The sequence below is a fragment of the Lytechinus variegatus genome, chromosome 7, assembly GCF_018143015.1.
Source record: "Lytechinus variegatus isolate NC3 chromosome 7, Lvar_3.0, whole genome shotgun sequence".
Taxonomy (NCBI): Eukaryota; Metazoa; Echinodermata; class Echinoidea; order Temnopleuroida; family Toxopneustidae; genus Lytechinus; species Lytechinus variegatus.
In genome coordinates, this window is record NC_054746.1 from 18,785,888 (window position 1) to 18,812,322 (window position 26,435).

Sequence of the window (26,435 nt, forward strand, 5' to 3'; positions counted from 1 at the left end):
AGCCTGCCATCCTGGTGATGTCATGTTGGAACCCTCTATTGGCAGGGTGTAATCTACATTATAGGATAATGAAATGTTAAAACAATCCCTTAGGGGTGGGCTGGTGAGAATAACAAAGGAAAGAGAACAGACAAAAATTGAGTTTTAATACATTTTATTTACATAACAAATTTGGAAATTCCTACCTACAAAAAAAATAAACCAGCAGCCCAAAAGATTTATCCAAGTAAGAAGCCCCAGTGCAAGTGACCTCGATCAATGGGGCAAACCCTGACCCCTCACAAAATGGTTTCTACCAAGTCAGAGATGTAGTCTTCCAACTAGACCCACACAAATCTATGACATCACTAGCAAAAGACTCCTTTTTTTGTCAATGAATAGAGAGGTGCACATGTCATTCATCAAACATTACATAGCTTGGCCCAAACTAAAGTGCTTTTAATTGGGATTTCTGACATGACTTGCCAATAGTACACAAACAATACAATGAGATTTCCCAGGTCATGTCGTTGAGGGCGACATAACATTTTTTTGTTATTACCTTGACACCACTCCCCTTTCTCTCTTCGTGTATCTAAATCCATTGATCTCTTTACAGCCCCTCTGCCCATCCTCATACTACCCCCTCTCCTCTTATTGCCTCCATTCCTCTCTCTTTCTCATCACCCTCTCCATCTTTCCCTTATCTTTTCTCTCTCCATCTTCTCCTTTGTTAATCTCATCCATCAATCCATTGATTGCAGTCTCTCCATACATCCATGTACTATCCAACCAACTCTTGTCACTCCTTCCTTCCTTTCACATCCTCTAAACAATTGCCAATCAAGACTGATACAATGTTCTATCTAATCAGCTTCATTTACCAAATAAGTATTTTTATTTTCTTTTAGCCTTAGCACATTTTATTGAACTGTTTTGAAGTAAATAATTATTGATAGACTGCTTTCTCTGTACATAATACATATGTTCTCTATGAACTCCATTAAAAAATAGTTGCATATCTAAATGTGAAGAAAAGGCAACTGGTATATTTTGGTGGGGGGGGGGGGGGTGAGGGACGAGGGGTGGTCTTGGTCATTCACCCTTTCATCTACGGGAAAACACATGCTTGAGTTTACATATCCAATTCACCCCATAACTCTGAAAGAAAGGAGCTTGAAGCATCGGAACAACAATGTATCATGTGAATCGGGAGCCTCCACACCCCGCGGGTTAAACATAGGCCATTCCCTCGAACACTGGGTGCTTCATATTCCCTGAAATGTAGTTTTTAATGCTGAATCGCTTTTGGGTAGCAAAGTGCAATGTAATATTTCATGGAGAGCATCGGGGATATCACTCAATACACACATCCAGGAGTCTCCTACATAGATAGTCCTCTGGTAAAAACATTTGCTCCTCCTTAATCCATTTCTCTGACCTACATCACAGTGAATCCTAAAAAAACATAACCCTTTGCGATATCTGCCTAGGCAGAGTCTCCAGCCAAAAGTCAGCCAATCTAAGCCAAGGATCCAAAGAAATCTGTTTCATGACAGAGATTTGCCAAGTTCCATTAAACATCAAATGGATCAACCTTTGCATAATGCAGCAAAACAGAGACGGCTGACTGGGTGCAATTATGTTTGAGATGAGCCGTGGTCATATCTAAACAAAACACTAAAGGATGCTGCTCCTGCCATAGGAATATTCCTGCAAAAGGGCAACCTGGATTGTATTCTAGTGGAATCAGTCTGGAAGAGTATACAAATCCCTAAAAATCCAAAATTCAAAATACTAGTGTGGCAACCTCACATCTGACCCAAAACAGCAGCCACTGTAACGTAGTGGATTAAAGTCTTACATGGCCATTTGGTGAATTTCTTCATAGCATAAAGAGATTATATCTCTAATTATCAGCTTATTGAATCTTTCCAGGACTCACATGAAACAGATATATTCATCCAGTAAGTGATGTCAATTCTACATGGATTAACCTACAGAAATACAATGGTTCTTGGAAAGGAGATATACTGATGTCCTCTTATGCAGCTGTTCATCTTTGAGAGCAACAGACTCAATCAAATAAACCCTAAGACTCTCAAAGGATGTAAATGTAGCTGCTCTTCTTCAAAAGAAATAATATGGAACATGGCTCTAGAAATACTTCACATTCTGTTTCCTTTCACAGCCAAGTGGAAGCAAAGCAAAGGCACCACAGGATTAGATTCAATTATCTAGAAGTTGATCGACAAAGCTCTTGCTAATACCAAAATTGCAAGGTCTCAGTGGGTGATTTCATGGTTGGTGTCAAAATACTCTTGGAATCTCCCACTGTAGGATACAAATCCAATGTGATTCGCATGGCAGCATAGTTGTAGAGTCCATTAAGGACATCAAGTAACACTCCATCATAGGGCTGTGATCAGCAGTCATCACTAAACAATCTTGGAAATATGAGCTTTACAAGCAATTGCATCAAAAACACTTCCAGAAAAACCACAGGAAAATCTAGACAAGGATGCTTTGTTTGACAAGAGGCTCTGAATCTGGAATAAATAACTGTCCTTTTCTTTCCTTATTACCAAATACATGACTGTAACAGCACCCACAAAGACCCAATATTCAGAATAATCAAGGTAAATTTTCAACTTTCAGGGAGAATTTACAGATGAAGCAAAGAGACCATTCTCAGTATCAATCATTGGTGATGTCACTGCTTTAGGGGTGATTAATACTTGAAACGAGTGGGGTATCAGAGCATGAGACTCAAACTAGTGAGGAATCATCAAACAAGTGCTGTGCCAGTATGGTACAGAAAATCACCTAGAATGCTGTGACTATAGGATACTGTGAATGATGCTAAGGATCAAGTTGCAACTTTAAACAAGTATCTAAAACTGTGGCTAACCATCAATCAAATAACAGCCGCCTCATACCAGTTTAGTATAAAAGGCAAAAAAGTAGATAGACGCCTTTAACTCTGATTAACATTCAAGTGGAGTTAACCCAGAACCGTTCTTGAAATATCACATTGCACTTCACTTTCTTGATACTGTGGCAGATAATTGATGAAGCAATTTTTTTTTCCAGAGGAGGGAATGAAAAAGTTGAGCACGTGTTTTTCAGGAAGATGGCCTATGTCGAGTCTTCTACCTTATTCACAAGAGCCACTGATCATCCCTTAGCCAAACTACTTATCTTTACACATTCTGAGGATACATCGGAAGGATACACTCAGCATTGGTTTTACCATCAACTAAGAGCAAAGGACCAAGTTTATCATTTTTGTATATGTAGTTTCGCATACATGGGCATTGTTTTTCGAGAATAGGGGGGGATGCGATTGGAATTCATAGAAACATACAAGCAAGATGTACAGAAATCTAAGCATAGTAGTCAAATCAGGTAATATGACTTTTCCAATCGGCACTGAATTGTTACCATTTTTTTATAAATAGTAATTGATATACATATTTGTAGTGCTTGATAATAAATATATTTTCTGCTGATTTAGAACATTGTAACATCAGTCATGGTGAATTCGTGTTGAAAGGACATGTAAGGAAGACAATCCAAGTGAAAGAGAGGGATAGAGAATACAGGGAGGGAAAGAAAGTCAGTAATTAATGGATCGATGAAGAGATAAACATGCAGACAGGAGAAGAGAGAGAAAGAGAATGGGAGAGGTGGAAGGGGTAATGAGAACGAGAGGGGAATGGGGGTAATCAGAGGGAGGGGTGTGGTGCAAGGAAGAACAGAGATAACTGCAAGAGATCAATGGGTTGAGATACAAGAGAATGAGGAAATTGTTGGGGGTGGGGTCAGATTAATGATAAAGAAAGTGGGTTGGAATTTAAAAAATTAGAAAAGAATCAAGGATGTATTATGAGGAACAGAGAGAAACAATATTGTTGCAGATCAATGAATATGAAAGGACATGGAGAAAAGGATGATTTTCAATGTTTCAAGGCAATATTTTTCTCTTTTTTTTTAGGGGAAAGAGAGGTAATTTGAAATAGCTAAAACTGGCATCGAGGCCAAAAAAAAATTGCAAAAGACAATAACACTGACAGAGCCTCTTTGAGAATACCATCATATTTGTTGCCCTAAGTTAAAAAAAAATACCCGGAAAATCTCATTGTATTGTATTGTATGAAAAGTCTTTGAAATCACAATTAAAGCACTTACATTTGGTCAGATGCATGTCATGTCTGATGATGTCATGTGCCTCTCTCTACACATTGCAAAAAAAGACCAGTCTTTCAATGGTGACATCTTAAATTGTGTGAGTTAGCAGGAAGACCACAGCACAGACCAGGCACGATTCCATATTTGTGAGGTCCAGGGCCGCTCCCATCAACCTAAAAGGTCAACCGCTCTGGTGCTTTTACTTGAAGAAATCTTCTGGGCTGCCAGTCTAACAGTGTTTCTCAAAAAAATAATAGGATACAAAATTAATTAGAATATTACATGTATACATATTTCACAAACTTTAAGGGCAGGTTCAAGCTATTCAGAAATGTACCAACCATAATGGATATATGAATAGTAAATTGTTTACCAATAATATTACACTTGCATCCAACAATTCAGTCGAAAACTTAATGGATTCTCGACTGCAAACCATTTACTTCAATACCTGGATCATTGCACGATCTGTATTTTATATAAAACACTTGAAATTCCTAATCAAATTCCCTCTCCTCAATGCATATACATAAATCAAGTCTAAATCTAATTGTTGACTGGACCATTAAATCATTGCAAGGAAATTACATTATTATGAATGACATCTTTACCCTTGTGGGAAATGCCATTTTCTGATACGAAACAACTTATTTGACCTTGGAAAAATAATCAGGTCATCATAAATACATGATCAAAGTATGAAGTTGATCTGTCACATATTATTTCGCTATCATGAGAACCAATTTACAGATATATATATTCTGTGACCTTGACACATCAAAAGTGAGATCGTCATCACTTTCACAATGTAAATACATAATTCAACTTGTTGATCGGTCCGATGGTCTTTAATATTTTTTAGAGTCGAAAGAATGATGTACAGGTGGAAAACCCTGGAAACATACAGTGTACATGTAATACCTACACCCACTAACCAACTGTGGTGGGCTACTGAGCCAAAATTACCAAGTTATTACTTTAAAATACAAAAAAAAAAGAATGTATAAGAAACCCATTTCTTCTTGTATTTCCAAAATTTTTCTATTTATACTGGCTTTGAATATAGTTAATTTGACCTGACCTTCAATTTATGGCTGCCACCATTGGGGGTGGTTCCAAAAACAGAACATAAGTACTTTCAATGAATTATGAGCCAGGTGTGTTGCTATTTTAGTGCATGAATTTTTTTTCCAGGCAAACTTAAAGTCCCCTAGTTAGAAATTACCCTAAATTCATTTACCGAGGAAATATTTCACAAAGAATTAAGAGTGACTTTAAAGGGTTATTTGTACCGCATATTAATAACATCATGGAAATATAAGTATGTAGGAAGGCATTGTGCAAAAACTTTGGAGGTAATGTTTGTGTTCAACAATTCTGCGACAAGTAGATCCAGAGTAAAAAAATAGAGATAAACTCAATTATAGGGTAAAACTCTGGAAAACCTTTGGATCCACTTTTGCAGAATATTAACACAAAAAGTACCCACTAATACTAACTTCATCAAGAGAAATTTGCAAATTACCTTAACTCTACTCTACTGGGCCTAACAATCCACTATCTAACACTCGGGGGGGGGGGGGGGGTAGGGTAATGGCCCTCCCCTCTTTTTTTCTCATGATGAATCTGCTGTGAAATTTTTTTTGAACTTCTGAACTTTTACATTAAAGTCTCACGCAACGTTTGAGAACAAAATGCCTGGTTTGCGGTTATGAAATTACGCAGCAATATGTAAGTGCATGTCAGACCCAAAATCGCTAAAAAGCGTGATTTCTAGAACAAAGTCGATAAAAAATGTGTTTTCAGGAAAATTAATTTTTACTTTAATTGACGATAGTCAATTAATGTCATGCTATTCAATGTCACCAATGAATTTGGTTGAAAGTTTTGGTAACAGATTTTTTTTCATTTGCACTTATTAGGAATGTTATAAAAAATAATCACACCAAAAATTAGCATTCTAAGAGCTTTATTTAGTGAATTACAGCAAAAGGTATGATTTCATGAATAAAATAGCATAATTCATTCATACAAGATGAACTTAGATTCTCTCCAAGAGTCCAAAATTGGGTCGTGATCACGCAATCTGCGGCCGAGTTCTTATGGGGGCCATAATGCCCCCCCCCCCTCCAGCTGGGAGTGAAAAGAATCAAACACCTCGGGGCTATTAGGGTTAATTCTAAGCTTCGTTGTACTTGCAAATTATTCAAACCTTATGCACAAATTATTGTTCTGTTCCTACTAACCATGCCCTACAAAGTATGGATCCATTAATGAAACAGATAATTCAGATACTTTGAACTATTAGCAGAGATAATAGCTTGAACCTGCTCTTTGGAGCTACGCAAAAGTCATCATATGGTTTGAGGTTGAAGACGCCATCGCCAAAAAAGAGGCGGCTGTGTCTCACTTCTACTGTGCGGGCGAGATAAATTCCAGGCAACAGCCTTTGATTTAGGGATCTTGTTCATATTGAGCAAATTTATATCAATTTTGTGCCTTTCTACGATCACTGATGCATGATTTGTAAACCTTCAATTATCATAAATTTTAAAAAGATCCTTTCAAACTAAATTGTTAATATTTATTCTGACAGGAATTGAATTGTCACTAGAGTTTTCTTTGTTTAAATTCTATGAATCATTTATCAAATTAAGGCATGATATGTCAGTGATCACAGACATTAATTTTTTTTATTTTTTCAGAACAGCACACTCATGTATAACGACATGTGTGTAAGATATGCACCCCCACCCCCTACTCATATACCCAACATGAAACTATGCTCTGCACATGATAAAAACAGGTAATTTTAACCAAAGCCAAATATTTGGGGACCACAGAAATCGTCGACTCATTTTGCATATTCTAGTCTAAATGACTGTTTCAACTCATGCAACTATACCTGTACATGATGTTGACTCCCATCAATGAAATTTAATCCTATGATGGAAGGAGAGGGGAATCTCTAATGCACGACGTGTTAGGGCTAATCGTGTCATACAAGCCCAGGATTACATAGAATACTGCAAATTTTAAAAATCGGACTCATGCATTGTCTCAGGAAATTCCAATATGGATTATTCCAAACAAGTGTCCATGTGAAGCCCTACAAACAAGATACAACATATACTTGGATTCTAGTGAGGAGGTGGTCCAGTCATCAAGAGCGGAAACCTAGTAGTCCTTTCTTCTCTTGCTACTGCTGCTGCTTCCCCTCTCGTAATCATCCCGGTTCCTCTCATCTGCCTGCCTCTTGTCAGCCTTCTTCACAGTCTTGAAGAAGTTGTCCAGACCGAACACATCTTCTTCCTCCTCCCTCTCGAACTGGACGGGGCCATCGCGACGTCTGGAGCTGTCTGCCCCGGCAAAGCCTTTGTCAGGAACAAACCTATGGGGATAGAACAGGTCAAATAGTAAGGAATGAAGGAACGTCTACAACTCTCCAGATTTCTTTCAAAAGTCACATTCCCAGACTCTCTTGCTCTTCTCTGACCTCTTATTTGATGTTTGCATCATTGAATTTATTCTGTTAGCCAATGTATAATTTATGTATTTATGTATTTTTCTTGGACATCATCCTCAAGCTCATAAAGCTTATGATATATATAATATGAATGATTATACTAATATAAATGTTATGTAAATGATGTATATATGAATAATATCAATCAATCAATCAGACAAGAGATTTCATGCTCAGAAAGCATCATATTTCAAAAATCACATTGTGCTGCACCCAACCCAGGTGAGGCAAATCGGTACCAGACAGGATTAATTCCTTGACTACACCAAGAGCCTTTAGCAGCTGGAGCTAAAGTAATATATATGTACCATTGAATAGATAACTAGAAAATTCGCACCTCACAAGTGGTATATATTATTATATCTTACTTCTTATTCTTAATGAGGTTATCAAGATCATCCCCATAGACATCTTTGTCTGCATTCCTACTGGGTCTGTACAGGTTGTTGGCAACGTTCTGATCCTTTCTCCAAGGCTCACTATAAACATTATAACTCTCATCTTCTCCTCCTCCAAAGCCACTGCTCAATCCCTGCCAGATTAAAACAAAGGTAAAATAAAAGAAATGTTACACAAGGATTCATTTGAATCTAAAAAGCAAAACTTAAAAAAAGAATTTATCTAAGGACTACACAGAAAAAATTCCTATTTCATCAATATTCTCAAAAAAGTGTCACAGGAGACCTAAATCTGTCAATGTCACAACGGTCTAAAAAGATTCATTAGATATTTTATCATGGAATCAAAAGCTTCATTCAAGTTCACTCATCCAAATGACCTTTAAACATCTTTATCTCAAAAATCTGTTTTTCATGAAAAAAATGATGAATTGTCCTGCGATCATTCCTACAATTTCATTCATTTAAAGCACATTAATAAAAAAAAGTTGAATTAATGAACTGAATTTCACTCCCTACTATAATATCATAATCAATAATTAAGCTTGAATGTACAGAGAAAAATATTTATCAAGTAATATCTCAAATGCAATCCTCTCAAGACATCCTACCTCTGGTTATAGTGCAATTAAAACTGCTCTTCGTACTCATTTGAATGACATACTTAGATTTCGTCTCAACCAGCAAAGATTTAAATTCCTTCAAATGACACCTAAATTTCATCTTGTTTGCGTTATTCAATATAATATGAGTGATTTTATTGTTTATGCACGTTATATGTCATATTGAAATACATTATATCACTCCTTAATTCTCTATTTGATCATAATCTTTCTCTTTTTTCCTCATTCTTCTTCATCATATTAAAAGTGAAAATTTGACCAAAAAAAAATGAATCTCACTTTTTGGCTAATTTGAATTTTTTAAACCAAAATCACAACAAACACGTACACATTCTGAAAACCATGAAGCATTGGCTCAAGCCAACACCATATTGCCCAGAAAGCAAACTAACACTTAACCACTCAGTGGAGTACATTTGCTTACTAACAGAAAACCTTCAATAGGAGTTACTTACTCAACGGGTACTTACCTTTGACTGATTGAATAATCTCTGATCAAACTGTGTATCATCTGATCTGCCTCCTCCAGCATTAGGAAGACCAAGGGCAATCTTCTCACTCACATCCCGTTCTCTCTGTTTCTCCAGGCGAGATCGTTTATCAGGAGCAGCACGGGCAAAGTTCCTCTCCCTCTGTCTGTCACGATGACGCTCCTCCCTGATCTTGTCTCGCTCTCTCACATCGTCATCATTGTCTGGAGGTGGATTCACGTGTATGGAAGTAATTGTCATTATTAGCATTGATCATCATCATCTTCATCTTACGTTATCACCCGTCATCATTATATTTGCCATGTTGTCATCCATCTTCTTTAACATCTGGACATGTTATCATTAACCTGTCACCATCCCATTCAATATCTTCAAGGCTAGCAAAAATGACATTAACAATATCACCTATCAACAATCCTCTTTTCAAGGGACAAAAAAGAAAGTTCTTTGCTTCTATAGTCCAGTAAACCTTCCCATTCTGATTCTATATTTAGCGACTTCTTTTGGTCATTATTTGACCATTATTTGACCTTTATTGATATCACTGAATCAATCTTACCCATTGCTGATTTGATGCCTGCTCTGTCTTCACGAGCCTTAGCAGCAATGGCTCTCAGTTGTTCTTCATGTTTCTCCTTCTCCCTCTGTGCTACCTTACGCTCCATACCAGCACGCATCTCCACAGCTTCACGGGCCTACCAAACAAGCAAACATACATTTTCAGAATCTAATACACAAGAAATTATACAATTACAAAAAATAAATAGAAATGTGTTGAATAATATATTGCAGTTTCCTGTACACTCTTTGCATCAATACAAGGTTTAAAGGATAATTTGTACAATTCAAAAATTCAAATAACTAAATGGATTCTCCGCTGCTCACAGTTGAAATTTATGCCTTTACCATTGCCAGACCAATTAGTCTGGTTGGTTACAAACACTTATAACCAGACCATTTAACATTGAATTCAATGGGGTCTATTTGGTATTCATTTAACCAAACTTTGGGCTACCTACACCTATTCAGATTTGTCATCATGCTCTACCAATATGATCATAAAAATGCTGCATAACATTATAAAGAACTTGATGATGCCACACTTTGATTGTGTTAAATAATATCTTACCTTTCTATCAGCAATGTAAAGGGCTTCAGCCAGCTTAGCAAAGTTCTCATTAATCTGTGGATTCTGTAGTCCTCTGCCATCAGCTGCTAGACGTTTGTCTAATGGTATGGTGTAACCCTACAGAATAGAAAGGAAAAAAGTCATTACAAATAGTTCATTTTTCTATACATGGTGATTTGGTACCTAGTATGATACAAAAGTAAATATCAATTTCAGCTTAGTAGCTCTTGCTCTAAATGCTCCCCAGGCAAAAGAGGAATGTATGCAACCATGTGAAAGCAAGCAAGTACCCCATGACTACAAATAATGGATATATCTTTAAGCATCATCTCAATCTTGTCTCAACATTGTGCTGCACTCAACCCTAGAGAGGTGAAAGTGTACCCCAGAATTACTTCCTTGAATGCACTAAGTGCCTGAAGCAACATCTGGATCCTGTCTCACAAAGAGCTACGACTGATCCGATCATCCTTAACTATATGGAAAGCCATCAATGTCATAATATTTTATACAGGAAATTTTTTGTAAACAAAGAGCATGCTAAATGGTCAAGATAACGATGAATGTTCGAATATACATATCATTGATAAACATTTTGAACAAACATGCATTTGATATGCTCACGTTGCTGGCTTTCCATAGTTGTGGTTAATCAGATCGATAGCAATTCTTTGTATGACGGAGCAAGGGGTAACATATAGAGCGCCATTGAACATGCAATCAGATAATCAGTGCCTCATAAATACTATATATTATTATGGAACAAAATAAAAATAAGAAATAATACACTCAGTTATGCCTTGGGCATGTTAATACTGTTCCAAAAATACCTCATGAAGATAATTCTTACTGATGCCCTTGCTAAAATACATTATTTTTAAAATCATTTCTGGTTCTTTTTTAAAATAAAATTATTCACCTTTTGATTTTTCCAATTTGAGATACAAGGTGGGATCTTCCATTCCTGCTGTTCTTTAACTGTGACCTAAGTGTGGAGAAAAAAATGATGAAGTAGAAAGAAGGGCAAAAAAATCAAACATTAATGATCAAACAGCTTGATTAATCATTATGCCAAAATTAAAGAAAATGATTAAAACAGTTCATTAGAAAATTGCAGTCTTTTTCATTTATCTGGTTAGTAAGTTAGCTATAATCAATTTTACAAATGGTTGTTTAAACCATAGATAAGTCTGATTACTGTTCACTGTGAAACACTTGTGCTATTATGCAAAGAGACAAAATAATCTTATCTCATCATTCTCAGCATTGTATTGATCAAAAGAAATTCATATCACTCAAAATATAAAATATGTACTCAACAGCCAAACAAAATAAAGGTTTCAATGGAAGTTACCATTATTGTAAATGTTATGCAACAGATCATGTAAGATCAGTCTGGGGAGCATTTCATGAAGGGATTTGTCTGTAATTTTGCAAGGACTAGTTTGCTCTAAGCCAATCAGATCCAAGAATAGCACGAGCTTATGACCATAGTCAGAAAAACACCAATGACTATTTGTGTCATGAAATGCTCCCCTGAAATCAAGAAATGCACTACACTACATCAGAGTGATTAGATATTATCATTTTTTCCTTGGTGAATCAGACACGATGTCTTACCTTTCTTGTAGGTGAATGCATGACAGGGGCTGGGGGTGAAGGAGGCCCTCGGGGTATCTTCTTATTCGTCCTGAAAACAAATAATTCAATATTGATTAGTTAGATTCATTCTCTTACTTTTCACATGCTTAATTTTCAAACTTCGCTTTCTTTGGCTCAAAATTTAAAAAAGATGAAGAAATATACATGTACAAAGAAAAAAATTCCTGCATACAATGCAAATTTAGTGCAAATGTATCTTCAACAGAAGATGGTGATATTTCCTAAATGCAAAGTTACCAGAGGGTACCAGGGTACCATGCTAAGGTACCAGAGGTCAGATAATATAGGCCTACATATATTCTTAGCTGTGAACGTGACAGTAATAAATTCTGATCTCCATCTAATAATTTCATCATGAAAATTTATAAAACCTTACACAATTGTACCAGTCAATCCTGTAAATTCCAATATGCTTCAGAATGGGACCTTCTAGTAGATAAAGGGTTAATCTTATTGTGGTTGTACTCATACACTCATTGATATGAGAGGGAAGTAACCTCATTGTATTGTTTTCCCTCTCAGTGCATCAGCACATCTGCTGACCCATAATGTACATTATATGTCGCCCTCTTTTGTTGAACCTCATGTTTTGCAATAAGGGCGATGTGATACTCACTTGAATCTTGGTGGTTCCATGGGATCTTTCTGTGCCTCTACCATTCGAATCACCCTCTGCTTGGCACCAGAGTTGAAGGCAAGACCCTGTTGTGATGGTGTGTATCTAGCAAAGACAATAAACAAGATTTACAATAAGATGGAAATGTCTATTAGTGTATCCTAGACGTGCAAACAGTCATAGAAAACTGTACAAAATCTAAGTTTCGCTATGCACACAAGCAGACAAAAAAATAATTGTAATTTTCATGGGCTACTTTTCAAAACTTACTACCTGAACCTGCAACATTTGGTAAGCTTAAACATTGAAAGAAATGGGGATTTTTCATGGCTCCCTTTTTTGAATTTCCAGGGCTGTTTTGAGCATTTTGAGGGCTTAGTCCCCCCAAGCCCCCACGTAATTTTTCTCACAAGGCAACACTTTCACATGTTGAAGATATTTTTATGACTGCTCCCTTTCTCTTTTCTCTTTTAATCCCCCCCAAGAAAATTGTTGAATTGAGTTATCAATTAAGGGGGGAGGGGTTTGGTGGAGAGAGTAGGATTTGATTCTATTTTTTTCTTCATACCTGCCAACAGTTACTCTGCAATCACACCAACAAAAGTGATCCCAAACCAACTGATGCCATGCCATTTGAAATACCACAATAGCTATGATCAGTCTGGGGTCAGTTTTATTGGTATGACTGCAGTATAAAAACAGAACAAATAATATATAAGGCCAGGTCAAACATACCTGATGTATTGTGCAGGTGCAGTTTTCTCTGCATGGCGAACAGGAAGAGCCGCTGATATTTTGGACTGGACGATCTTCTCCAAAGCTGCTCTCGTCTTCTCAGCAGTCTGAAATCATATTTTACATCATTCAGATAAGTAAACAACCATATAACTAACAGTACAGAATGAATTCCTACCAATTGTCCAATTCTCAGCTACCAACAAGAATCATTGTCCCATCTAATTTACTTGATAATTATGTCACCAGTGGGATGTTTCATCAAGGTGTAAGTTACACATGATCTACAAAAAAAATGATGTTCTCCTAAATCAGAAATCAAATTTTAGTGGAACTGAATTTCCCAAAACCAGACTATGAGTTTGACAAATATTAAACTTTGCATTGAAATACATACAAATGGCAAGAATCAATTTATGTACATAGGTCGTAATTTAACTGATGGAAATTAATATGTAACCAGGCATGGCAAAACCCACAGTTACATTGAGAGATTTTCAGTTTCAAGATGATCAATGATACATGTACTTATACCATGGTCACATTTGTTCTACGGCGGCCGTACGGCGAGTCAAAAACAGCCATTTTAACATTTTTGTACCAGCTAAATATAGGTGGTTTGAATAAAAATGAATAAAACGGCTGATTTCGACTCACCGTACGGCCGCCGTAGAGCAAATGTGACCATGGTATTAATTACCCTTAAGTCCTAGTTTCTTGTTTAAGTTCTTCTCCTCATGAGAGTAAGGATCACCCTATTTTAGTTATAATTCTAAAGCTGTTAATCTCTTCTTTCCGTGGGGATGTTGAACTGAAATTCATTTATGGTGCCTTTGGTAGATTTGGCCATGCTTGGTCTCATATGATTGCCTATCTGATTTAGCACAAAAACATACTCTTGCATAAAGTTATATGTAACTTACATGACAGATATATCAAACAACCCCCTTGGTGTTTTTAAGAGACAAAACAGTAGTAAAATGAAGTATATTAAGAAAGACAGTCCATGCTCAACTTAATGAGACTTCCCCCTGCCATTATCATAGCACATGAATATTTCCTCCACATAACTTAAGCAGATAAACTGATATCCATGCTGCATCAGTAGCAACCTGTCAATTTTCTCTGGAGGTTCGATTGATACATGTATGTATCAGTAGAATAGCTAAAGTGATAACATGCTTGATACATCTTGTTTGACTCACTTCTTCAATTGACTCTTCATCTGGTTTTTGAAGTTCTGGATCATCATCATCACCCATTGCTCTTGGAAGGAGATCTTGAGGCCTGGAATGTACAATCTGAAAAAAAATCAGCAAGAGTTTTGTTATTGCATTAACAATAAACATTAAATCATATAATATTCAATAACACATTTCAATCATATATTTTTTCTTAAATGTAAAATTAATACAACCAAGTAATACATATCAAGATAACATATCCCTATGCACTCTAGTAAAGCCTATATAAAAGTCAAAACAGAGTAAAGAGGTGGACACTGAAGTGAGTTTGAGATATACTCTTGGTATTAATTAGAGAGATTTTAGAACTCATTAAACTTATTTTGGTATCTCCTGGGACCATGGGGTTTTTCTTAAAAGGGCTTGTATCACGTTTTATCTGACAGATTTTTATTATCCAACAATTACCACAGTAACAGCCAGAAAGATGAATTTCCAGCAAATCAAATTCGAAGAAAGTTGTCAGATCAGACAACGTGCCAGACAAAAAAATATTGAATTTTTTGGGGGTCCAAATTACAAAGGCACTTGCAGAGAGCTTCAACCATGTCATACAATTATCTTCTCAGAAGGTGACAATTAGCCCAACGATCAAGGTGGACATGTAAATACAAATTATTATCAATAGTGTGCTGTCTTAGATGTATCCTTGAAAGAGGTTTCAATTGTACCATGGTACAAACAATATATTGCAAGTTATGTTTCAAATTTTTTTTAGTTTTACTTTCAAGTTTTTTTTTACCCATTGTATTTGTTTTTGTTATTCTGTATAGCATTCTGTTACTTTTGAAAAGCTCTCTAAGTAACTATTATTATTACATAATTACGCTTGTTTCATCATATACAATTAGACAAATCCAATTAAACATGCACTTGAGAAAGGGAAGCTTGATAATACAAGAAAGCTGCATAGACCACGGTTTTGTACCATCCTACAATTGAAACCTCTTTCGAGAATAAGGGCTTTAGTGTATCGTCAAGTATCACGCTCTCTGGCAATTCTAATCAATATCTTATCCCCCTCTGCACCACTCCATGCAAAATTGCAGAGATTTATCTTGAGAGCCTTTCTGGGGTCTATTCCTTCTCACCTTCTTTCCAAGCATAGATCATACCAAAAATTTAGTCAATGTGCCGTAGCCACTTCCCTCAATTTCTTTTGGTCATTAATTTCTTTAAGTCACGAAACAGAATCATTCATAGGAATAAATCTTGAAATTGCCTGTGCGATGAAACCTACCTTGTCCTTCCCATGTCCAATCCTAGCAAGAGCATCATAGCGGACCTTGCCTTCTGCATCCACTGTCTTGGCTACAGCATTAGATTGATTGGTCTTTGAACGACCCATGTCCAGAGGATACTGTGCAACATGGATTTCTGGAAAGGCTCCTCCGTCTCCATAGTCCTGTATAATAAAAATACCAAAAAATGTAACAAACCATAACTTGGGATGATCTTCTTGTGAAAAATTATATACTGATCAGTTTGATCTAACCGGTATGGAGGCTTCACAGCACAATATGTATTTGGTCCTGAAAAGGACCACCCAAATTTACTCCCAAACTCCTTGTTTTGACAATTACATTCTTGTCATCTTCAGGACACATTTGTCGAAATGACAAATCTTGGCGGTCCTTTTCAGGACCAAACATACACCCACAGAAGAAAATGTGTTTTATGAAGCCTCCATACTGCTTCATTCTATGCCATGGCAACCTTCGAAAGTTTGATCTACGAAGCTAGATCCGCCATGTTTAAGTCATGGATGTAAAGTTGCAATATTGCCATCTATATGAACCTATGAATTGAAGTTGCCACATGTACTTGTAGGTGAGAGAGGGCTTCTGTTAAACCAACGATATGGCGCCTTTGCCTTGGATGTCCAGTCCACTGTAACTGTCTTATTTTCCTTGAATTTCCCCTTAAAAGACAGTGGTTGAAAGATGTTTTATAAAAATGACCTTGTCCTCCTGACAACTTTATACGAGGGCTGTAGGCAGTGATTCAATGAAAATGATAGTTCTGTGGTACAAAATGAAATCTGAATGTCACTTTAATTAATTACAATGGCAATTTCCATATTTCTAAAACATAGAGAAATGTCAAAATGAGAAATATATGTTCTATATATAACACTTTAAATTTCCCTCTTGAAGTATACCTCACTTCCAATATTTATCTGTATTTTTTTACAGTATATTTATTGAAATACTTGACAGGTTATACTAAAATCAGAATGAATGACTAACTACATGTACCTTCACAACTTTGCTGCATATTTGTTTGGGTCTTTTTTTTTCTTTGTTTAGGGGGAGGGTATATATATTAATGTACTTACGGCCAATGACCGAGGCACCCATCCTTTCCGATGACCGTATGGTGGAGCTGCATTCCTTGATACAGAAACCACACGTAACTGAAAAGAAAGAGAAACATAATGCAAATTAATCAATTTAATACAACATCCTATAATCAAACTAAAGAGCACAGGCTCATAAAAGTCATATTCCAGTATTATTTGAAATGATATTACGAGTAAGTCTGTCAAAAACAGCGTATATCATCATATCCTAACTTTTTAAATTTTCACTATTTGTCGCATCTGGGGGGTTGCAAGCAACACATGAAAAAACAGCTCATTATGTTATTGCAACATTTTTTGTTCACTCCTACCCCATTGATATCATACAAAGGGTTGGTGAGCTTTGTCACAAAATGTTTCTGAACAGGCCTAATTAGTACTATTGTTTAAAATGAAATACATGTAAAAATGTTCATTTGCATACCTCTTTGGCTCTCAGGTCTACCTCGTCTTCTTGCCCCCATTGCTTGGGTTTAGGTAGGATGCTGTAGAAAAAGTATAATTTTTTTAGTCAATTGCTAATATTTGATAGAAAAGAACAAGGAAATATGAAGCAGGAGCATCTTAACTGTACAGCAACATTTGTTAAAATCCCAGAAATGTGTCTGATTTGTCAGCGCAATGCTAACAATTGTCACATCACATGATACACTGTATAGTGAGTGATTGTCATATAAGTCAGACAAGTGGAATGCCTCTGGCCGTTTCACCTGCATCACACGGTTCAATATAGCAGCAGTGCTGACTTTGAATACTACTCTAACTCACACAAGATGTTCAGTGATACATGGTTACTCTTATGTCCACTTTTTATGAACTAGACCAATAAACTTACAGAGATATGATGGTTATTCAACAAAAAACCCAACATGGCCAAAGTTCATTGACCTTACATGACCTTTGACCTTGATCATGTGACCTGAAACTGGAACAGGATGTTCAGTGATACTTGATTACTCTTATGTACAAGTTTCATGAATCAGATCCATAAACTTTCAAAGTTATGATGGTAATTCAACAGATACACCCAATTCGGCCAAAGTTCATTGACCTTTGACCTTGGTCATGTGACCTGAAAAGCGCACAGGATGTTCAGTGATACTTGATTACTCTTATGTACAAGTTTCATGAATCAGATCCATAAACTTTCAAAGTTATGATGGTAATTCAACAGATACCCCGATTCGGCCAAAGTTCATTGACCCTAAATGACCTTTGACCTTAATCATGAGACCTGAAACTTGCACAAAATGTTCAGTGATGCTTGATTACTATTATGTCCAAGTTTCATGAATCAGATCCATAAACTTTCAAAGTTATGATGGGAATTCAACAGATATCCCCAATTCGGCCAAAGTTCATTGACCCTAAATGACCTTTGACCTTGGTCATGTGACGTGAAGCTCATGCAGGATGTTCAGTGATACTTGATTAACCTTATGTCCAAGTTTCATGAACTAGGTCCATATATTTTCTAAGTTATGATGACATTTCAAAAACTTAACCTCAGGTTAAGATTTTGATGTTGATTCCTCCAACATGGTCTAAGTTCATTGCCCCTAAATGACCTTTGACCTTGGTCATGTGACATGAAACTCTGATAGGATGTTCAGTAATACTTGATTAACCTTATGGCCAAGTTTTATTAACTAGGTCCATATACTTTCTAAGTTATGATGTCATTTCAAAAACTTAACCTCAGGTTAAGATTTGATGTTGACGCCGCCGCCGTCGGAAAAGCGGCGCCTATAGTCTCACTTTGCTTCGCAGGTGAGACAAAAATGATTTCATGAGCTCAAAACTTTGCAAAATTCTTCCAAAGGGAACTTGAATAAAGATGATGAAAAATGGTCAACAAGTGGAGCACTTCTGGCAGTCTCACCTGTATAACACTATTCAATATAGCAGCAATGCTGACTCTGAAAACTACTATAAAATGATAATTCATTGACCCTAAATATTTGACCTTAATCATGTGACCTTAAACTTGTCAGTGATACCTGATTGCCCCTATGTCCACAATTCATTAACTAAATGTATATCCATAAACTTTGAAAGTTATGACAGCACTTTAATAATAACCTCCAACATGGCCAAATTTCATTGACCTTTGACCTTGGTCATGTGACCTGAAACTCGCACAGGATGTTAAGTGATACTTGATTACTCTTATGTCCAAGTTTTATGAACTAGATCAATACAATATCAGAGTTATGATGGTAATTCAACAAATACCTCCGACTTGGCCAAAGTTCATTGACCTTAAATGACCTTTGACCTTGGTCATGTGACTTGAAACTTGCACAGGATGTCCAGTGATACTTGATTACTCTGATGTTCAAGCTTTATAAATCAGATCCATAAACTTTCAAAGTTATGATGGTAATTCAAAAACTTAACCTTAGGTTAAGATTTCGATATTGACTCGCACAACATGGTCTAAGTTCATTGACCCTAAATCATTGCGCAACAAACCGCTTGCCCGGGGCAAGTGATAATGACTTGCGGGCAAGCATTTCTCAAAGTCAATTCCCTGATCCGGCAAATACTTGTTTTGGAACTAAAATAATAAAATATCAATAGACCATCTAAATTTCAATATCTTTTGGATAATCATTCACAACTATCTCTCATATTATGTTAAACCAGTAAAAAAAAAAAACAGTGGAAACTGATGTAAAATCAGCGCCAATTACTTATAATTTATCGCCAGGTACCTTGTTCGAAAAAACCGTGCCATCGCATCTTACGTTCTATGAGTGCAATGACTGCATATGCGTTACTATCTTGCGCAATTTGCCGATGCAAACCCCCCACCAAAAGTGGCTAAAATATCACATTCTGCAAAAATCCATGAAATGGCCAGCTATTTTCCATATAACTTGTTTTGATATTGTTTTTAGTTGGAAACTACCAAAAAAATGAAGGTTATTCAGCTCTTTCTTGACTCTGATTTATGATGATGCTTACAATCGGTAAAGGTTTTTTGTTATTGTGGTCCTACATGTAGACTTTCATGTTGCAAGAAAAAAAAACATGAAAGTCTACATAATAATCTATTTCAGAGTCAATAAAGAGCTGAATATTTTTCACTGGCTTTCTTTATAGTTTCCAACTAAATCAAAACATTGCTAAGGAAATATGGCAAACAGATAAATATTCCGTGGATTTAAAGATGAAAAATATGAGATTTTAGCAACTTTTGGATAAGGTTTTTTTTTTTCAACCTTCAACACCCATTTATGAATAGCGAAAAGTTTTTTTCAAAATAAACATAGTGACTCAGGCCTACGTTGCTGAGTAAACTTTTGAATGTGTGTTCTCTTATACGATACATGATTCTCAATTGTTGTTATTTTGTATGACCTTTAAAAATAATAGTTGTGTCATCATACTAAAATTATAAAACAAATTTGGCAAGCACTTTTAATACGTGATTATAAAGTATGTACTACTAATTAATTCTTATCTATAAATTCTTATCTTCAAAACGGCATCGCTAGTCGGAAGTACGTAATTAGAAGCGGTTAAAGGGTCAGGTCTATTGTCTTTGCTTTGTTGACAAACGCATCGAGAGATCTATGTACATGAGATCAGGTCTGGTAAGAAATGTAGATAAATAAATAAAATTCGACACTACAAACCGATTTCACCCTCTAACTAGGATTTCCTAGGGAAATCCATCTTTCTGTACATGTGTGTTTTATAGTACATATTAGCCTAGTACATATATGGGAGGGGATTTAAGACTCCAATGATGAAGAAGTATATGTCAAAGGATTTAAAAAAGACATCATCATGGAGTCCTCAAGACTACACATTGCCATAACCTAGTCTTGAGGACGCAAAGTTTTTTGACAAACTGACATATACTTCTTCATCATTGATGTCTTGACACTGTTGTAATAGTGTCTTAAGCGAAGGACCATAATAAAGATGGATTCCCCTTGGAAATCCATCTTTTTGTATTAAAAATTACGTAATTGGTCGTGATTTTATTGAACTCTACACCTTCCTACACCTAATGCATAGGAAGGTTTAAAAAAACAGGGGGGAAAAAGGTGAAAAATAAAGGATTCTCACCAGACCGATGTCGCGTAGACCCCTCGATTCCACATGTAATACACATGTAAACAACACAAATACAATGGCGTCGACCCTTAAACCGCTTACGTATTACGTACATGTACTTCCGATACGCAATGCCTTTTTGAAGAACAATTCATAGATAAAAATATTACTTCACAAATATAAAAATTTCTTACGTAATTATAAATAATTGATATAATACTATTAATTATTCATAATTACGTAATATATCTTATTATTTGTAAAATAATAATTTTTATCTATAAATTAATCTTTAGAACGGCATCGCTAACCGGAAGTACGTAATACATAAGCGGTTCAAGGGTAGACGCCATTGTATTTGCGTTGTTTACATCGGTATTATATGTGGATCGTGGGGTCTACGCAACATCGGTCTGGTAAGAATCCTTTCTTTTTCACCTTTTTTTCCCTGTTTTTTCTAAACCTTCCTGCGCATTAGGTGTACATGTAGGAAGGTGTAGAGTTCAATAAAATCACGACCAATTATGTGATTTTTAATAAAAAAGATGGATTTCCAAGGGGAATCCATCTTTATTATGGTCCTTCACTTAAGACACTATTACAACAGGGTCAAGACGTCAATGATGAAGAAGTATTAGTCAGTTTGTCAAAAAACATCATCATTGTGTCCTCAAGACTAGCCATCACCACACTCAGTCACTGTTAGATTCCATTCACTAAATCTAACACAATTATTGAGCTCTACCCTGGCCTGGTTATATGGTAAGTTCCCCCAAGTCTGCGCAGTCCCCCTTGTCTGCGCACACGCATATCTGCGCGATTCTAGTAAAAGAAGATACGCAATGAGCAAAAACTTTACACATGCAATACATACTGTAGACAAGTATTCATTCAAAAATCAGGCTCAAATTGGTGGGAAAATAATGAATTTAGGGCATTTCATGTGACGGCCACAAAATGCAGCCTTTCTCATCAAATTCCCAAATCATGTGCAAGGTGAATGAGTGTGCAGATATGGGGTATGGTGAGACTACCACAAATCGACCACCTTGCGCGCATTAAAATTATTGCGTATTACAAACGATACATGCGGGAGAGTAGGTGCAGTGTCCATGGAAACGGTAAGAATCGTTTTTAAAAGAAAAAAAAGAAGCAACAAAAGTAAAAAAATAGTAGAATTAATCAAAATTGTATTGACCAAACCCAAACCCCGCTGAAAAACCTAGAAATCCAATGGGAAATGGCTTTAGAACAAATATCCGTTGCCAATCGTCGAATCATGTGCCGGAGCTCGCAGTGGAAGTATTGAGATGATCTTTTAGCATGTTTACATCATAGAACTGATTTGAAAGAGAAAAAAATTTTCGCCACTGCGACAAGAATCGGCCGTAAACTTGGTGTACCGCGGGTCGTCGGTTTCAAAAGACAAGTGCAAATGAGCAAATGTAAAATCGTTGCATTCGTTGTTCGTCGATATATACGCGGATTGAATCAGAGTCGCTGAGCGAAATAAGGGAATAATCTGATCTGCTCAATTTTCTGCACAAATGAGACGAAAACTGGGTAAAATTTATGAATATTTTTGCAGATACAATGCTTAGATGATTAGGTGGTCGATAAGGGGTAGTTCCAACCATACCATTTTTTTCAATCTGAAAATGACTGCCCAAGGTTTTTTCAAGAAAATCCTATACGGTACTGGAGTCCGTATTTTCTTTCATTTTTAATGAGAAATTTGGTACACTTACTCTTAATAATATAAGGAACATTATTAACTGAAAGATTTTGTGAAATAAGCAGAAATTTATGTTAAATCCTAAGTCAAATTGTTGGGTTCGCAGACTTGGGGCCCACCATCATAACTCCTGACTGTACATGAGCATTACTGCGTCACAGAATTGTGATATAGCCAATGGAAATGTGTGCACAAGAAATTGCACACGCCAGTAACGGCAACGGCCCCCTACAAGTACAATCACCGTTCACATTCGCCACTCTCACGTCCATCTAGCAATTGATTTTACTTTTAAAAATATCAATAAACCAATCATGAAATAAATTTCGTAAATGATCTACTCACTCAGCAAGTGACACCATGGTAAATTTGACGAAAGCCTTGGCTACAATGCAGAAAACTCTGGGCAAACTATCGGCTGTCGTGTGACGTGAGTTCTTCGTAAAGCTAGCCAACTACGCCATAGGCTTTATAAATGCAAATCTGCAAACGCTAGAGGGAGACGTGCCAATTTCCGATCCTATCACAACACAGAGCTGGGGATAATAATTTTTTTGCAAAAAGTTTCAGAAACGGGTACATGAAAAGTGTTCACGAATTATGTATGCCACTGGCTCGGAAAATGTATCAAGAATAAAATTGAATGGGTTAAATTATAAACATATATGGGATTCATTTACACATCTTGATAATGGTCGTCCTTCCCAGTGGAAGCACATATCCCAATATTTTTGTGTGTTTTTATCACGGTCATTCTTTACACTGTATATAGCTATCCCCTTAAAGGCCAAGTCAACCTCGGAAAAATGTTGATTTGGATCAATAGAGAAAACTCAGAGAAGTATAATGCTGAAAATTTCATCCAAATCGGATGAAAACTAAGAAATTTATGACATTTTAAAATTTCGCTTATTTTTCACAAAACAGTGATATGCACAATTTAGTCACGTGCAAATGAGAGAATCGATGATGTCCCTCACTCATTATTTATTTTGTTTTTTTTTAGTGTATGAATTATACAATATTTAATTTTTTACAGATTTGACAATAAGGACCAACTTGACTGAATCATAAAATGTTAAACAATGGTAATTCCACAAGTTCAAGGCAAAAAAAAACAACACTTTGTTTCACAGGACAATGAAAAGAAAATTAGAATATTTCATATTTCATGTAAAATACAAAAGAAATAGTTAGTGATGTCATCAGTTCCCTCATTTGCATAATGACCAGGATGTTCATATAACTATTATTTTTAATTAAAGCAACAGTCATAACTTTCCTATTTTACATCCGATTTTGATGAAATTTTCAGTGTTGTGCTTGTTAGATTTTTCTCTTTTTATTCAAATCAACTTTTTGTTGAGATGGACTTGTCCTTTAATTATTTTTCTGTAATGTGTAGAACCTCGAGTGCAAAATTTAATCTTACTTTTATGTTCTTGTTAAATTTTGTTAATTCGTACATAATTTAATGTATTTTTCCTCTTTTCTGTTAACTTTGCATGTTTTAGTCTTCGGACTGTTTTACAATATCTTTTCATAATAAACCGAATTGAATTGAATTGAATTCTGAAACAGAAGCTTAAAATGAGAATGTAAGAGTACATTCATGAATTATTTGTTAACTTTCATTTTACATGTTGTCAAAAAAAATTCTCTCTTGGAGATCGAGCGTTCGGGATTTGGCTCATACGAAATCAATGACATCCAAATTTCTCCTCCTTCTTTCTCTTTTTTACCCCTTTCCCCTCCTCTCCCCCCTCCCTCCCTCTCTCTCCGCCCTTTTCTCATTCTCTCTCTCTATTTTATTTTTATTCTTCTTTGAAGTTGTATACCTTTATATTTTGCATATATGAATGTACCATATATATTTTTTTAATCCACACCAATAAACATTTAGGCCCATTGGCGGCGGAAGCCAACAAAATTAGGGGGAGTCCACCTGAAATTTTGGGATGGACACAGGTAAAAAATTGGACAAGCCCCACAAAAAAAGGTTATCAACCTAAATTTTAGGAGTGGCTAACCAAAAAAATGTTGACAAGCAAAAAAAAAAAAAAGGTTATCGAAAAAAATTTAAGGGGGGACACGTCCCCATCTGTTAATCGCAATTCTATTTTTCTTTTAACATTAGCCCCCTCCCCCCCAAAAAAAAAAGCGAACAGACCGCTAGTATGCCCACTAGAACTGTGTTCAGGGGTTTCTGTTATTTTTCAATGTGACCACACACAAAAAACAAAGATGGGACAAAAAATAAAGAGGAGTGATAAAAAAGTATTTAATCCCAAGTGCGGTGCTGAATCGCATATGAAAAGATTGAATGGGGCAAGCAATGTGAAAACAGAAGGGTTATTTACCCCTTTATTTTTTCCTTTTAATAAGAAAATAAAGTTACCTTTTGAAAACACCAACTCCAGTGTAACTTATGTACTATACCACTGCTGGAGAGTCCTTTCACACCACAATAAAAGATCACTTAAGAAAAAAAAAGTTTTGGTTTTCTCGTCCGAAGTTTTGTTCTTGTCTTGTCTTTGGTTAAGTCGGCATATGCAGACTTGTACTCCGCAACTTTATTGATGTGTGTGAGATCACCAAGTAAGCAGGTCACTTGCTAGGTTTTTGAGTGAGTTTGGATTTGAAAGAGTCCAATGAGGTTATCAATGTTGTGTCCATGTTCACCTGTCGTTTTACAGGAATTGATCATATTTTGATTATAATGTTAATATTTCAAAAGGGTAGCTCAAATTTATTTGATGATTTGTTTTGAAAATCGCTTTCTGAAAAGGCCTATATGAATCTAGAATGATTGCTATCCTAGCGTAAATATGAGAAAATCTTGTATTAATTTGCGCATTATGATTATGTTGAAAATCCAATACATAGGGTCTCTCGGTATGCTCTTTTATTTACTTCCTAAGTAGAGATGTAATAGGTTTATCTTTTTCTGTTTAGGGCATGTTTCTTAATGCTGAGGAAAAAAAAAGAAAATTATCAATGTAAACTTTTTGTGAATCTTTTTTACTTCAGTGGTGTCACTCACTGACAAAAAACAAAAAGAAAAAAAAAACACACACCAAAAAACGCAACATGTTACTGAAAGGGGGACATGAGTCATGAACGGTCATGAACTCCTCTGACCGTCGTGGGGGGGGGTTGGGGTCATGGCTCCCAAAAGTTTCACCATCAAGAAGAATAAGGGAAAGGAAAAGGGGTAAGATACAATGTTGTTTTCTGAATATTATGTAACAATCTATCATAAAATTAGACTTTCATTTCAAAAAGGTAATTTTTCTGCTTGCCCTACTTTCTCACTCCGGACTTATAAGAAATGTTTTTCACACACGACATGTTGTTTGTACCTCTATTTCTATCCCATCCCTCACATTACGTAACTGTGTAACTCTATAATGCACCTTTTACTCCACTTAGGGCCTTGGACCACCCCCCCCCCACAGAAAAAATATGACGACGAAGAAAAAGAAGGGAAGGAAACATGGGAAATAAATTATTTTCTGATTATGTCAGAATCTTTCACAAAATGAGATTTTTACTAGAAAGGCCAAAAGGTTGGCTTTCTCACTTCGCTCGCATTGTTTTAAAATAAATTTTGCCCCATATAATATACCTGGCCCCCTCAAAGTTTTTGGCTCATTGTGTTACTTCTGTTGAT

At 36.0% G+C, this 26,435-nt stretch overlaps 1 protein-coding gene across 1 annotated transcript; it reads right to left on the reverse strand.

Annotated features, from left to right (window-relative positions):
- Positions 1–137: 137 nt before the first annotated feature.
- On the reverse strand, positions 138–23,249 carry LOC121418652 (SNW domain-containing protein 1-like). The gene is made up of 14 exons (XM_041612629.1): positions 23,108–23,249; positions 17,381–17,441; positions 16,933–17,010; positions 15,835–15,999; positions 14,556–14,651; positions 13,351–13,457; positions 12,616–12,720; positions 11,958–12,027; positions 11,257–11,322; positions 10,338–10,454; positions 9,768–9,903; positions 9,188–9,411; positions 8,065–8,228; positions 138–7,561 (listed from the first exon to the last, which is right to left on the reverse strand). Exons 1-14 carry the CDS (start codon positions 23,122–23,124, stop codon positions 7,348–7,350), a joined length of 1,620 nt encoding a protein of 539 aa, XP_041468563.1. The 5' UTR covers positions 23,125–23,249; the 3' UTR covers positions 138–7,347.
- Between the last annotated feature and the right edge of the window lie 3,186 nt (positions 23,250–26,435).

Coding starts and splice junctions, on each gene's coding strand:
- LOC121418652 (XM_041612629.1), bottom strand. Junction 13,458..14,555: donor ATGAAGAGTCAATTGAAGAA/GTGAGTCAAACA, acceptor ATATGATTTCAG/ACTGCTGAGAAGACGAGAGC. Junction 10,455..11,256: donor CAAATTGGAAAAATCAAAAG/GTGAATAATTTT, acceptor TCTATTCTGTAG/GGTTACACCATACCATTAGA.